A 16,186-nucleotide genomic window follows, 5' to 3' on the forward strand; every position below is an offset into this window, starting at 1 on the left:
AAACCTACTACTCATCCACCAACGCGACACAGAGACCCGACACCAACCACCTAAAATGCATCCTGCTCCACACCCGCTCAATCCACAGACATGCCATCGACCTTTGGAATCTACTAGACACCATCTCACCAGACGTCGCCTTCCTAACAGAAACATGGATGAACGCATCATCAGCCCCAGACATCACCATTGCCATCCCAGAAGGATACAAGATCATCCGTAAGGACCGCGTCAAGAATACACAAGAATTCCATTCACATCTCAACCAGCCCAGATGACAACCTTGCCAGCGCCGAGCACCTCCACTTCCAGATCCACACCGACCCCAAAACCACACTTAGAGGCACCCTTCTATACCGGCCCCCGGGCGCAATTCAATGACGATATCACTTACTTCATCACCCCACACGCCCTCCCCTCCGAGGACTACATCCTATTGGGAGACCTCAATTTTCACCTGGAAAAGAGCAATGACAACAGCGCCACCACCCTTCTGGACAACCTCGCAAACCTCAGACTTAAACAACTTGTCACTTCCCCCACCCACATTGCAGGTCACACACTCGACCCTATCTTCACCTCCAGCAAATACGTCTCCTTCAGCCACACCACAGCTCTTCATTTGACGGACCACAGCTGCGTTCACTTTCTCTACAATAAGCCCACAATCCACTACCACCCTCAACCCACCCTGCGTAGAAATTGGAACAAACTCACCATCGACCAGATCTCTTCATCGCTCCTCCAAATCCCTCCTGTCCACTCCTCAAACCCCGACCAAGCAGCCATTAACTTCACCCAATGGCTATCCAAAAGCGCCGACATCCTAGCACCGTTGAAAAAACATCAAAACAAACTAAGCAGCAAGAAGGCCTCCTGGTTCAACGATGATCTTAAGAAATACAAGAAACTCTGCCGCTACCTCGAGAAAGCATGGAAAAAAGACCCAAACTCCAACACCAGAGACGCCTTCAAAAACTCCACCCGCATACACCACCAACTAATCCGGTCTGCCAAGAAAGCCGCCTTCAAAGACCGACTAGATAACAACGCCCACAATAGCAAGGAGTTATTCAACATCGTCAAAGAATTTACCAACCCATCAGCCAACTCCAACGACATCACCCCCTCTCAAGCCCTCTGCGACTCCCTAGCCTCCTTCTTCCACAACAAAATTGCAGACATCCAAGTCAAGTCAAGTCAAGTCAAGAGATTTGTATAGCGCACTACATACCCAGAGGGTTTCAAGGCGCTTAGGAAGGGGAGGAGGATTATTTGTCAAATATCCACGTTTTAAGCTGCTTTCTGAATGCTAGGTGATTCTGGGTGAGGCGAAGGTAAGCGGGAAGTGAGTTCCATGTTTTAGCAGCCAGGAATGAGAAGGATCTGCCTCCCATGGTGGTCTTGTTGATGCGAGGTACAGTGGCGAAGGCTTGGCTGGAAGAGCGAAGTTGGCGGGAGGGGGTGTAGAAGGACAGTCGGGAGTTGAGGCAATCTGGTCCGATGTCGTAGAGTGATTTGTGTGCGTGGGTGAGCAGTCGGAAAGTGATCCTCTTATTGGCGGGTAGCCAGTGGAGGTCTTTGAGGTGACCAGAGATGTGTTCGTTGCGTGGGATGTCTAATATAAGCCTGGCTGAGGCGTTTTGGATTCGTTGTAGTTTCTTCTGGAGTTTAGCGGTGGTCCCTGCGTAGAGGGTGTTTCCGTAGTCCAGTCGGCTCGTGACTAGAGCGTGGGTGACTGTTTTCCTTGTTTCGGAGGGGATCCAGCGAAATGTTTTTCTGAGCATGCGAAGAATGTTAAAGCAGGAAGAGGATACGGCGCTGACTTGTCTGTTCATTGAGAGTGAAGAATCCAGGATGACGCCAAGGTTCCGTGCGTGGTCTGTCGGGATGGGTGCTTTTCCGAGGGCTTCCGGCCACCAGGAGTCGTCCCATGCAGAGGGGGATGTACCTAAGATGAGGACTTCTGTTTTGTCTGAGTTCAGTTTCAGACGGCTTTGTTTCATCCATTCGGAGACTTCTTTCATTCCTTCGTGTAAGTTAGTTTTGGCGGTGCTGGGGTCCTTGGTGAGAGAAAGGATCAGTTGAGTGTCATCCGCGTAAGAGATGATGTTGAGGTTGTGTTGGCGGGCGATGGCTGCGAGGGGGCTCATGTATACGTTGAAGAGGGTGGGACTGAGTGAGGATCCTTGAGGTACACCGCAGATGACTTCAGTGGCCTCTGACTTGAATGGTGGGAGGCGGACTCTCTGGGTTCTTCCGGTGAGGAACGAGGTGATCCAATCCAGTGCTTTTCCTTGGATTCCGATGTTTCTGAGGCGTTGTAGAATGGTGCTGTGGCAGACTGTGTCGAAGGCTGCAGAAAGGTCGAGGAGGATGAGGGCGACTGTGTCTCCGTTGTCCAGTAGTGTTCGAATGTCGTCTGTTGCTGCGATGAGGGCGGTCTCAGTGCTGTGTTTGGCTCGGAAGCCAGATTGTGAGGGGTCGAGTGATTTGTTGGCTTCGAGGAAGGCGGCGAGCTGGTTGTTGACGGCTTTCTCGATGACTTTGGCCGGGAATGGAAGAAGCGAGATGGGGCGGTAGTTTTTGAGTTCGGTGGGGTCTGCTGTTGGTTTTTTCAGAAGGGCGGTGAGTTCAGCGTGTTTCCAGTCTTCCGGGAAGGTGGCGGAGTTGAAGGAGCAGTTGATGACGTCTCGGAGGTGCGGAGCTATAACGGAGTCTGCTTTGTTGAAGATGTGGTGAGAGCATGGGTCTGTGGGGGATCCAGAGTGGATGGAATTCATCAGGCGGGTGGTGTCCTCTGTGGAGATTGGGTTCCAGGCGTTAAGGGTGTTTACGGGGGGAAGATGGTCAGCAGATGGTAGGGTGGGTTGGCTTCCGGAATGGTTGTCAAAGCTGTTGTGGATGTCAGCAATCTTGTTGTGGAAAAAAGAGGCTAGGGAGTCGCAGAGGGTTTGAGAGGGGGTGATGTCGTTGGAGTTGGCTGAGGGGTTGGAAAATTCCTTGACGATGTTGAAAAGTTCCTTGCTGTTGTGGGCGTTGTTGTCAAGTCGGTCCTTGAATGCTGTTTTCTTGGCTTTTCGGATTAGTTGGTGGTGAGTACGGGTGGCGCTTTTGAAGGTGTCCTTGTTGCTGGCGGATGGGTCTTTTTTCCAGGCCTTTTCAAGGGAGCGGCACAGTTTCTTGGACTTCTTGAGATCATCGTTGAACCATGAGGCCTTCTTGTTTCCAAGTTTGTGTTGACGTTTTTTCAGTGGTGCTAAGGTGTCAGCGGTGTTGGATAGCCAAAGGGTGAGGTTGGAGGCGGCTTCGTTGGCGTTAGAAGAGAGGGCTGGGGAGGTTAGAAGGAGCGATGTGGAGATCTGATCCGTGGTGATTTTGTTCCAGTTTCTTTGTAGAGTTGGTTGGAGGTGGATGATGGGTTTTGGCTTGTTGTAGGTGAAGTGAACGCAGCTGTGGTCAGTCCAGAGGAGATCCGTAGTGTGGCTGAAGGAGACATGGTTGCTGGAGGTGAAGATGGGGTCAAGTGTGTGACCTGCGATGTGGGTGGGGGAAGTGACCAGTTGTTTAAGTCCGAGGTTGGCGAGGTTGTCTAAGAGGGTGGCGGTGTTGCGGTCGTTGATCTTTTCAAGGTGGAAGTTGAGGTCTCCCAGAAGGATGTAGTCTTTGGAGGGGAGCGCGTGTGGGGTGATGAAATCTGTGATGTCTTCACTGAATTTTGCGCGGGGTCCTGGTGGTCTGTAGAGGAGGGTGCCTCTAAGAGTTGTCTTGGGATCGATGTGGATCTGGAAGTGAAGGTGTTCGGAGTTAGCGAGGTTGGCGTCGGAGCTGGTGGAAATGCGGATGGATTTCTTATGGACGATGGCGATTCCTCCTCCTGTATGGTCGGTGCGGTCCTTGCGTGTGATCTTATAGTCATCAGGGATAGCGATGGCGATGTCAGGGGCGGAGGAAGCGTTCATCCATGTTTCTGTTAGGAAGGCGACGTCTGGAGAGACGGTGTCTAGTAGATTCCATAGGTCAATGGCGTGTCTGTGGACCGAGCGGGTGTTGAGGAGGATGCATTGTATGTGGTTGGGGTCGGGGATCTGTGGTGTGGTCGTGGCGGAGATGTTGTCGGTGCCGCTGAATCTGCAGGAGAAGCAGGAGAAAGGTCCATGGGTGTGTCCAGGAGCGGCTTGGACGCAAGTGGGGGCGGGACCGGAGTTAAGGGCTAGGAGGGCGGCGGCATCGTAGGTAATGCGGGGTGGCTGGGCAGCGCGAGGGGCAGGGGGTCTGGCGCTGGGCGCGGTCCAGGCGCGGACGGGCGTAGACGGGCTTACCTTTGGCGCACCTTCGGCGAGGCCGTAGCGCGTGGACGCTGCGCGTGGGGGCATTGGCCATAAATGGATGGTGGAGGGGGCGGAGCGTGGGAGGGGCAGCAGCTGGGAGGCGGTAGCAGGGAGGAGGGGCGGGCCAGGGGACACACAACAAGATGGAGGGTCACAGGGCACTGGGGGCTAAAGGAACAACTTATTAAACCAACACAGCGCGAGGCTGAAATCAACAAACAAACACAATGCAAGGCGGAATTAATGAAATAAATGCAGCGCGAGGCGGAGTGCAAATAGATAAGCACAATGCAAGGCGGAATTAATTAAATAATAGCAGCGCGAGGCGGAATGAAAACAAACAAACACAATGCAAGGCGGAATTAATTAAATAATAGCAGCGCGAGGCGGAGTGAAAATAGATAAGCACAATGCAAGGCGGAATTAATTAAATAATAGCAGCGCGAGGCGGAGTGAAAATAGATAAGCACAGTGCAAGGCGGAATTAATTAAATTAATGCAGTTACAGCTCTGTAGTCTCGGCCAGATCGTCAACAGGAGCTGGGATCAGGGAGCATGGAGGGAGCGACCGTGCTGGAGGAGGTCCAGGTGATCACAGCGCGTCAGAGGAGGTAGGGAGCACTCTGTTCGTGGGTGGGAGGGGCAGCAGCTGGGAGGCGGTAGCAGGGAGGAGGGGCGGGCCAGGGGACACACAACAAGATGGAGGGTCACAGGGCACCGGGGGCTAAAGGAACAACTTATTAAACCAACACAGCGCGAGGCTGAAATCAACAAACAAACACAATGCAAGGCGGAATTAATGAAATAAATGCAGCGCGAGGCGGAGTGAAAATAGATAAGCACAATGCAAGGCGGAATTAATTAAATAATAGCAGCGCGAGGCGGAATGAAAACAAACAAACACAATGCAAGGCGGAATTAATTAAATAATAGCAGCGCGAGGCGGAGTGAAAATAGATAAGCACAATGCAAGGCGGAATTAATTAAATAATAGCAGCGCGAGGCGGAGTGAAAATAGATAAGCACAGTGCAAGGCGGAATTAATTAAATTAATGCAGTTACAGCTCTGTAGTCTCGGCCAGATCGTCAACAGGAGCTGGGATCAGGGAGCATGGAGGGAGCGACCGTGCTGGAGGAGGTCCAGGTGATCACAGCGCGTCAGAGGAGGTAGGGAGCACTCTGTTCGTGGGTGGGAGGGGCAGCAGCTGGGAGGCGGTAGCAGGGAGGAGGGGCGGGCCAGGGGACACACAACAAGATGGAGGGTCACAGGGCACCGGGGGCTAAAGGAACAACTTATTAAACCAACACAGCGCGAGGCTGAAATCAACAAACAAACACAATGCAAGGCGGAATTAATGAAATAAATGCAGCGCGAGGCGGAGTGAAAATAGATAAGCACAATGCAAGGCGGAATGAAAACAAACAAACACAATGCAAGGCGGAATTAATTAAATAATAGCAGCGCGAGGCGGAGTGAAAATAGATAAGCACAATGCAAGGCGGAATTAATTAAATAATAGCAGCGCGAGGCGGAGTGAAAATAGATAAGCACAGTGCAAGGCGGAATTAATTAAATTAATGCAGTTACAGCTCTGTAGTCTCGGCCAGATCGTCAACAGGAGCTGGGATCAGGGAGCATGGAGGGAGCGACCGTGCTGGAGGAGGTCCAGGTGATCCACAACAGCTTCGACAACCGACCCGAAGACCTACCCACCCAACCTTCTGCAGGACCTTCTCCGTGATGTGATCCGCTTTATCACTCTTTTTGAATAATTTTAATAACATTTATAAGGTGTCCGAGCGCTGATAATGTTCTCATTGAACAGATTTGCAAAGTAAATAAACCCAAAAACTGTAACTGAATAAACTTTAAAGCTGTTTATAACCGTGTGATGCACCTGAGCCAATTATGTGTTTGGGAAGGAAATCCCAAAGTCCTTCATATGTCTCAGTCTTAACCCCTTGCATGCTGATGACGTTCCCCGTCCGTCATGCACCGTGGTGCTCGTGTGCTGATGAGGGCTGGGGGCTGTCATGAATCCGCCCACTCGCGATTTTGCCGCACAGGCGCAGAATCGCCGCCGCATGCAAATGGTTAAAGGATGAGAGCACACGTCACACTTCCTCTCCAGGAGTATATGTTACTTAACCAGACATGCTGTGTGGAACTTAATTTGTGACTTTGAGTACAGTTAACATTACATAACAGGGGACACTTCTTACTAATGCATACTGAGCTGTTGTGTAGTGAAATTTTTATTAATTTGTATTTTCTCCTATTGACAGGTCCTCTCATTACCAGCACTGTCCTTTCATTGAGAGCAAAGGGAAAGCAGCAGATGCAGCAGATGCAGTCTGTGGACAGCCAGGAGTCTGAAAGAAGACCTCTTGTTAATGGCTTCATAAGTAAGTCAGTGGCACTTTAACCCAAATCGGACAATGTCGGATAAAATCATCACAGTGAGTGTATGTTTAATTTGTGTCAGGTCCCTTTGGAGGGAACTGGTGAAGTGCAGCCTAATTGCCTCACCTGTGGGGGTGGAGGTCATTTGCCTCTGGTGTCCTAGGGTTCATCATACTATTGCTCTGGAAATTTGTAACACATTCAGCACTTTGGTAGTGATGGTGAGCAGTCTCCAGGAGGTAGTGTGGTGCTGAGTAGGCTCAGAACTCAGCATTGACTCTGCAGTGCAATAATTGATTGTCCAATCCATTACTTTAAATTGATAAAGAAAAGTACTTTAATAAATGCTCATAAATGAATACTTCACCGAACAGGCTACAGATACAGTTACTTAGTATTTGCTCTTAGGCTACTGCACCTTGACTCCTGGTCCCCCCTCTCATAGGTATATCTCCTTTGTATAATTAAACCGGAACCCCCCTTTCTGGGTTCAAGCTCGCCCTTTGAATAGTTTGTGCTCGCAGTTATCTTAAACCATACCCATGTTACAGTTCTCGCCCCCGGGAATCGTCTGAATTCTCCTCATGAGGCAGGTGGGCACCTACAGAATGCATGTTACCCCTCTTTTTTGCTGGTGGCGATGTGCCGGCTGGAGGTTCTTCCCAACTTCGGGCAGAAGACTCCTCAAGTACCATCAAAGAATATCGCGCAGAATCCTTGATAGCCTGCAGGACTCCAGTGAAAACCCAGGCGTCTTCTGTTTATGTACCCGCTTCTGGGTTTGGGTGCGATCACTCTGCTCCCTCCTGCAGAGCACCCCTCTGCAGCCGGTGAGATGTGATATGGGGTGATTTATGATTGTGTAAAAAGCTCAGCTACGTTTTGCTACCTATAAAAAGCACCCCTGAGTTACATCAACATGCTGCTGCTCTGGATGAAGTCATTATGGTAGATTGCCACAAAAAAATTGGCTGGATAAACAGGGTGAAATCATTATTGTCCACTCTAGGGATGGAAGGCATTTGGGATACAACACCCCAGAATCTTAACCAACTAAAGCCAAACTTAAGAAACGTTACTGGGACTCGGTGGCGTAGTCCCTTATCTTCCATCCAATCGGGGGCCGCTTGACTCTCGACTTTATGGAGTTCAAACTGGAAGCCACTTCTGAACAATATTTGGAGGTTGTCACAAATGCCCAGGATAGAAAACTCTTCATGCAATTTAGATTTGCTTCCCTACCTCTTAACACTTTTGTTGTCTCCTGGTCCAAGCACCCCTCTGTGTCTGTGACCTGTCCCGGCTGCTCTCGCAGTCAAGTCCATCAGTCACATACTCTTTGCTTGTCTTAGGTACCACAATTGGAGATCCGGGTGGTTAGCCCCCATCTGCAAACAGCTAGGTACATGTTGTCATAGCGATGCACTACGTATCCTAAAATCTGACTCCAGCGTGTTAATTGTATGTGCAATTCCTAGGCAAAATGTGGATTAGTAGAAGGTATGCTTTGACGATGCATCAGCCGTAATTCACTTGCCTTTTACCATTTTTTAACTGATCTTAAATATGTATGTATTTCTTTCTTTATTTAATAAGTATTGTATGACTATTGAAATTGCACTGCATAACGGGTCATGCTGCTATTTCTTGCGTCAGAGACTTTTGCAGTTACACCTCCTGGTTCTGAATTTAATTGGTTTTATTATTTTCCTTTTTTAACTATTATTGTACTAGATAATTGAACCGCACTAGCTCTGGAAATTGGGCACTGAAACCCTAGTCCCTGAAGCACTTTAGACATGGGGACTTTCAAGGTTCCTATATATTAACTGGGGGATGGGCAGACTTTCATGAAACCTAGGTTCCCCCTGTGTAATTTGGTCATAAATTTATATATCCTATGCACATGTACTTTTGTGACACCTTCATGCCTGGTGTCTTAGGAAAGCTGGACCACAAGAAGAAAAAGCCTTTTCTGTAATGGTCTGTTTTTATAATTGTTTGTTTACTATGTGTTAGACCTAGGAAACCTAGACTACATAGGGTAGCCTGGCACAGAGTGGAAACAGCTAACTTCCAAGTCTTTAGTGTAGTGCTTACAAACCCACTCACAGTAACCCAATGTCTTATCACTAAAAATAAAGGACGCCACACCAGTTTAGAAAAATACCAGTACCTTTTATAAAATATATCTCTTTGTTCCTTTTTGTTTTTCTTTCAAATCATAGTAGGGTATACATTTAGTACAATAAGCGTCTTTACATTCAATGGACACTTTTCAATACATTTGCTTTCAATTATACTTTAACTGTGACTTCTCAGCCACAACAATGGCACTCTATCCCCTCACAGCATGGATGACTTCTCCTGAATAGGACACAGTACTAGGTTAATATTCAATTAGAATCCTGTCATGTACATTACCCTTAGACACATGAAGGCAACCTTAACATGAGTTCACAGAAGGACAGCAGCCTGACCCCCACAACTTCTTGTGACCCGCTTCCGTAGGCTGTATGATAGGAAGAAGACAGGCAAATTACTTATACATCTACAATGCTCTTACCACAGCTCCCTTCCCACAGAAGTTGACCTATCTCTTTTGTTATACTCTTGAGGATATTGTCGTTAAGCTGCTCTATCACCACCAGTTCAGCTCAGTAGCCTAGTTGTTTAACAGATTGACTTGGTTGACAGTTCACATAGAACCTTGTTCCTTCTTCCTGTTTCACCTTTAGCAGTACTTATTCTAGCAAGTCTATTTCCTGCTGGTAACCCTCGGATTGTCAAATAGGACAGCCGTTGACACCACAGCTCAGCTCAACCCAGAACAGGTTCCTGTTCACCCCTTCGCTTTACGGACACGGCTAGTCCACTTTCTCTCTTCCTGCTGCCAGCGTACAGTTCCCCACTTACTTGAGGGTTTGGAGGATGTTCCCCAAATCCCGGACGTGCTCCGGCTTTGGTCCTGAACTTGACAGGAGGATGGGGCAGGTCTCCACAGCGGACTCCGCAGCTGCTTCTCTCTTCCCGGTGGTCGCAGAGTTCCGGTTCTCTATCACGCAGGTCTGACTTCAGTGGCGCGTTCTACCAGCCTCCCTCCGACGCCGTTTCCTTCTGTGGCAAGCTCCGCCTTCCTCGTCCGGCCTCTCCTCACGCTGGTACGCCTCCTCCGATTCCGTTGTCAACTTCCTGCCTTGGAACACCACCTCTGCTCCGCCTTCCGACGTCACTCGGGGCTTCCCTCTCTCTCTCCAGGAACCTCCGACGAGCCCCTCCTCCTCCTCAGCAGCCTTCGGCCACGGACCCGCAGAGAAGGGACTCCACACGCTGCTGGTATGCCAGTGAAACCTCGTCTTCTCCTCACAGTAAGTGCGAGATCCGCGCACACGTTGCGGCTTAATTATTTACCGGACAACCTCCACAACAGAATTTTGCAAAGATTTTGTAATTCCGTGATGGTAGGCAGTCCTCGAGTTACTTCCCTGGATACAAGACTTCAGATGTTAGGTGTGGGGTCTTGCTTTAGGGTTAATGGTCAAGCTCCTAGGTCAAGGTTCGGTCAGACCCAGAGGGGTAGCGTCGATACAAGAATTTAGCCGGCCCACAGGTCGATCTATCCTGTGAAAGCGCTGACCTCCCCAGCAGTTCGCCTCTCGCCTGTCCTGGTCACTTCTCACCTAAAATGGCCTCCCTGAACTCAACCTTATATAGGCTGGCCACGGACCCCTAGAACCTGCTAGAGGGTTCCAGAACTTTCCCCATGTTGTCCAATGGGTCAGGAAACCTGAGGTGACCGTTTTGACAGTTGGTAGCCACCATCTTAGGTCTCAGTTTCTAGCAGTATCTGGTTCTGAGGAAAAACTAGGCCCCACAGAAAAATGGCGGGCTCCAGGAACACCTAGTCCCTGCGACAATACTGGAAAAATTCTGGTGGACATAAGAAAGAATAAATAACTGGATCCTCTGGAAGGCCAAAGGGGACAAAATAAATAATTAACAGTAAAGACACTCCCAGAGGCAGACGGGTCTAACACTATGTTTGTACGGTATTGTATGTATGTGACACTTCTATGGCCGCCTTGGCCGAAATAAAGTTATTGACTGACTGAAATGACAATTGGGTAGCAGGAATCAGAGGTCGCAATGGCAGTCATGCGCTGCCTGTGATACAATGTTTCCTGCCCAGGGCACTGTGTCTCCAATGCAGTGACATGGTCCATTTGGGTGCAGTTCGTGCATGCAGCGGCTAGTTCACTCCGGGACAGGTCTTCAATACAGCAGCACAGTCAGCTCAGGCACAGATTGTTGTTGCAGTTCCTGTACTGAACCATTCATAATAGCAGACTAGGCCCAAGGTGGTCTGGGACCCAGATCGCTCATCTTCAGTCTTCCTGTTCTGGCCGGCCCACACACCACAGGGGATGAAGATGGTTCTAGCGGTGTTTACTCGTTACAACGCATTTTTTACAACGCACTACTTTTACAACGCATCCATTACAACGCGGATACTGTTACAACTCATGTTTTTACAACGCATTTTTTTACAACGCAGGTACCTTTACAACGCATACCATTACAACGTAAGTATTGGTAAGTATATAGTTATATTTTAAATGTTATATGTTTGGGGTTAAGGGGTATTTTTAGGGGTTAGGGTCAGTTTTGGGTTTTAGGGTAAAGGGGTATTTTTAGGGGTTAGGGTCAGTTTTGGGTTTTAGGGTAAAGGGGTATTTTTAGGGTTCAGGGTCAGTTTTGGGTTTTAGGGTAAAGGGGTATTTTTAGGGTTCAGGGTCAGTTTTCAGTTTTTGGGTAAAGGGGTATTTTTAGGGTTCAGGGTCAGTTTTGGGTTTTTGGGTAAAGGGGTATTTTTAGGGTTCAGGGTCAGTTTTGGGTTTTTGGGTAAAGGGGTATTTTTAGGGTTCAGGGTCAGTTTTGGGTTTTTGGGTAAAGGGGTATTTTTAGGGTTCAGGGTCAGTTTTGGGTTTTTGGGTAAAGGGGTATTTTTAGGGTTCAGGGTCAGTTTTGGGTTTTTGGGTAAAGGGGTATTTTTAGGGTTCAGGGTCAGTTTTGGGTTTTTGGGTAAAGGGGTATTTTTAGGGTTCAGGGTCAGTTTTGGGTTTTTTGGTAAAGGGGTATTTTTAGGGTTCAGGGTCAGTTTTGGGTTTTTGGGTAAAGGGGTATTTTTAGGGTTCAGGGTCAGTTTTGGGTTTTTGGGTAAAGGGGTATTTTTAGGGTTCAGGGTCAGTTTTGGGTTTTAGGGTAAAGGGGTATTTTTAGGGTTCAGGGTCAGTTTTGGGTTTTTGGGTAAAGGGGTATTTTTAGGGTTCAGGGTCAGTTTTGGGTTTTTGGGTAAAGGGGTATTTTTAGGGTTCAGGGTCAGTTTTGGGTTTTTGGGTAAAGGGGTATTTTTAGGGTTCAGGGTCAGTTTTGGGTTTTTGGGTAAAGGGGTATTTTTAGGGTTCAGGGTCAGTTTTGGGTTTTTGGGTAAAGGGGTATTTTTAGGGTTCAGGGTCAGTTTTGGGTTTTTGGGTAAAGGGGTATTTTTAGGGTTCAGGGTCAGTTTTGGGTTTTTGGGTAAAGGGGTATTTTTAGGGTTCAGGGTCAGTTTTGGGTTTTTGGGTAAAGGGGTATTTTTAGGGTTCAGGGTCAGTTTTGGGTTTTTTGGTAAAGGGGTATTTTTAGGGTTCAGGGTCAGTTTTGGGTTTTTGGGTAAAGGGGTATTTTTAGGGTTCAGGGTCAGTTTTGGGTTTTTGGGTAAAGGGGTATTTTTAGGGTTCAGGGTCAGTTTTGGGTTTTAGGGTAAAGGGGTATTTTTAGGGTTCAGGGTCAGTTTTGGGTTTTTGGGTAAAGGGGTATTTTTAGGGTTCAGGGTCAGTTTTGGGTTTTTGGGTAAAGGGGTATTTTTAGGGTTCAGGGTCAGTTTTGGGTTTTTGGGTAAAGGGGTATTTTTAGGGTTCAGGGTCAGTTTTGGGTTTTTGGGTAAAGGGGTATTTTTAGGGTTCAGGGTCAGTTTTTAGTTTTTGGGTAAAGGGGTATTTTTAGGGTTCAGGGTCAGTTTTGGGTTTTTGGGTAAAGGGGTATTTTTAGGGTTCAGGGTCAGTTTTTAGTTTTTGGGGTACAGGGTAAAAATAAATTATATTTAATTTTAATTTAAATTATTTAATAGCAAATAAATTAAATTAAATTAATTTGCATTATTTTTGGGGTTTAGGGTCAGTTTTGAGTTTTTGGGGTACAGGGGTACAGGGTAAAAATAAAGTAACATTAATTTAAATGTAATTTAATTTACGGAAATTAAATTATTTAAAATTACATTAAATTATACTTTTAAAATTAAGTTACTATTATATTATTTTTATTTATATATACTTACCAATACTTACGTTGTAATGGTCTGCGTTGTAAAGGTACCTGCGTTGTAAAAAAATGCGTTGTAAATACATGCGTTGTTACATGACCCGCGTTGTAAAAACCGCGTTGTAACAGTATGCGGAGTAAAAGTCCGCGTTGTAACATCATATATCCAGTTCTAGCTCTTCCTGGACAATCACACTAACTTCAGGGTTGTCAAGCTCCTCCCTCTCTCAGCAGGCAGGTTCACTTCTAGGATCTTCATGTTAGAGACACAATTTATTCTGTGCAGGCAAGACTTCAAGTTATATTACGTTCATCTCAAGGACCTGACAATCAAGCAGACACCAGCTCTGGCTGCATAACAGTCCTCTGAGTACTTTCAGGGCAAATGTACTGAATACAGCTGATTAGATCAGAACAGTCAGAACCAGAAACCCTGCCTTTGGAATTTAGAAAGGTCCCATAGAGGGATCCTAATAAGTCAATGGAGCCACACCCACCATTCAGAGCCAAATATCAGAACAGTCCATCATACCATTTTCTTATACAAGTTTATTATTCATTTAGATTATTTCAAAGTTTCATGTATTGGTACTACAAAAATATAAATAAATAGGAGTTCATCTCTCACAATTTAATAAAAACACTTATAATTCAATATCACATATGCAGTCCCACACAATCCACAATAACTCTCATACTCACACTTCCACATACTCTATAAACAACATACAACCATTCTTTCAAAATTCAAACATGCACACTCCCACTAATACATGATCACCATCAGTATGGTCGATATGATCAGTCTGGACTGGTTAATTGCGTTGTCTTCCAAAGTGGGTAGATGCCAAATCCACGACGACAAGTCCGGTCTCGTGGTTCATCGTCGCCCTGACGAAGGTGTGACCCGGACGGGTCTATACACCGAAACACTCGTCGGCGTGGTTCCTGTGGGCAACAGAATAGTTGAATTCAGCACCTATCCCCATTGTTGTGTATTGCCCAACACCTCTGTGTTTAATGAATTATATTACATCTTTAGCAATTCATGTGATGGCGACCATGTATTAGTCAGACCCTCCAGCATTTCGCGATTTCGCGATTCACAAAAAAATTGCGAAATCAGCTGGCAAGCACGACGGACGCGATATTTACCAAACTGCCCGCGAAATAACACTCTCCCGGTAGGCATGAAAAAATGATGCCATTTTATTGGCTGTGCGCCCATAGGTCACCCCGTGAAACGGCACCTTACAGCCGTATAAGCTGCCTGCTTCCTCGAATATTTACAATAGTTATGAAAGAGGAGGGAGAGAAGCAAAGTATCGCTTCTCTTCTCTCCAGCTTGCAGGCTCGACTGGAAATAAAGTCAAGAATTAGGATTCCAGCCCCGGGACGGGAGGGGCGCAGATAAGGAAAAGGACTGTCTTTTCCTTCTTGCGCACCGAATACACTGACTGTGTCTGCTCTGTCGCTTCAACTGCCCTCCCCCTTTCTTTCTTCCTCCCTTTTCTTCCCTCTCTTTGTCTAGCAGCTTCTCTCCTACTGATAACCCTGACTTCAGAAACCGTTCTCCCCCTCTCTTTTCTTCTTGTGAAATGGATCCAAAAAAGAAAAACATTGTAATTGACGTCTTTTTATGATATTTTGCAATTCCAAAGCAGTGCTTGAAATGGATAAATAGAAGTCCAAGTACTCTGTAACAGAGTACCTGCTTGTTACTGAGAAGTGCCGGTACACTCTCTCAATATAAAAAAGTGCCGGGTACTTTGTACTAGACAGTACCTGCCCAATGAAAGCAATGTTCCAAAGTGTACCTGGATACACAAAATGAATGCACAAATTCAAACAAGCATATGAATTCTATAATGCTCCTAATGTCACAAATGACTACTTCTGGAACTTCTACTGTTAAAGAAGCCAAACGAATATATTTTGTGCTAAAAAAAGGCAACATCATCATCGTCATACTGAAAAACATCTTCTTCAATTTCGATTTCACAATTTTCTTTTTCTCTTCAAATTAACCAGCATTTGCAGAACAAATAATGCCCTTCTGTGTGAAAGGGACACATCCTTCTTGCATTTAAAAATATAACTGTGAACATTTTTCTTCATGTTTATGTAATCAGTCCATGATCAGTCGCTTGGTTAGTTTGTCTGGTTTGTTCAGCCAAAGGATGTCAGCTTGCACCGTACGGTGATCTCTTCAGGATTGGAGAGGGAAGGGGTACCACACCCACACGGGGCCACACAGTCACTGGCACCCACTCGCAGGACAGCAACATCAGGTACACCAACACGTCGCAGTATGATCTGGAAAAAAAAACAAGCATCACTCCTCTTGCAAAAACTATTTTTCAAAAAGGCAAAGTTTTCCTTTCTCTGTTTTGGGTCTGAAGGCACAATATTATAATTTCTGTCTGCACAGTTCTCTGCTGGCTCTGGGGAATTATTTGAGAATTCTTCCCTCACTATGGCCTCTGAAGTCTTGTATTGGAGTGAAACTCTCCTTTTCCCTGCACAGTAAGAAAGGCTGGGGCAGGCTCCTTCCTGAATATTTTTCCTCTCACTGCTGAATATGTGCACCCTTTTGTCTTTTAGCATAAGCCCAAGGCAATCCATCTGCTCTGTCTGCTCTGGTTATTTTCCTTTCTTCAACTCGCCCCCCACCTTCTGTGGGACTGGTCTGCGCTGTGCATACTGACACATAGGAATCACAGTTCTAAGTATGTCTAGGGTGAAGTAGTGTGGCTCACTGGTTAGAGGCGGCAGACCCGAGAGCAGAGGAAGGCCCGGGACCAGGGTTCGATTCCCGGCGCGGCAGGTTTCTGGACCAGGGTCAGCGGACTCGATAATTCTCTCGCCTTGGTGCCCACTCTGATCAGCGATCACACTCGGCAACTCTGGGCATTAGCTTGCCTCATCTTCACTAACGGCCCCACCAGACTGCCGGGATGCCTGGTCTCACCCTGGAGATACCCATTAAGGGACCATCTCTCAGGGAAGCCAGGAAGGGTTTCGCAGCGGTCGAAGCGCCTTGGGACCCTCCGGGTAAGTAGTGCGCTATATAAATGCCTATACATACATA

At 47.0% G+C, this 16,186-nt stretch overlaps 1 protein-coding gene across 2 annotated transcripts in view; it reads left to right on the plus strand.

The window, feature by feature from the left end:
* Positions 1 to 16,186, plus strand: part of LOC147683683 (uncharacterized) — a 123,920-nt gene that overhangs the window by 28,937 nt on the left and 78,797 nt on the right. For both annotated transcript variants that reach the window (XM_086944071.1, XM_086944070.1), the window contains exon 3: positions 6,618 to 6,737. In XM_086944071.1, the coding sequence (XP_086800197.1) occupies positions 6,618 to 6,737 (120 nt within the window). The remainder of the gene's footprint in view (positions 1 to 6,617; positions 6,738 to 16,186) is intronic.

Source organism: Lissotriton vulgaris, chromosome 11 (assembly GCF_964263255.1).
Source record: "Lissotriton vulgaris chromosome 11, aLisVul1.2, whole genome shotgun sequence".
NCBI lineage: Eukaryota > Metazoa > Chordata > Amphibia > Caudata > Salamandridae > Lissotriton > Lissotriton vulgaris.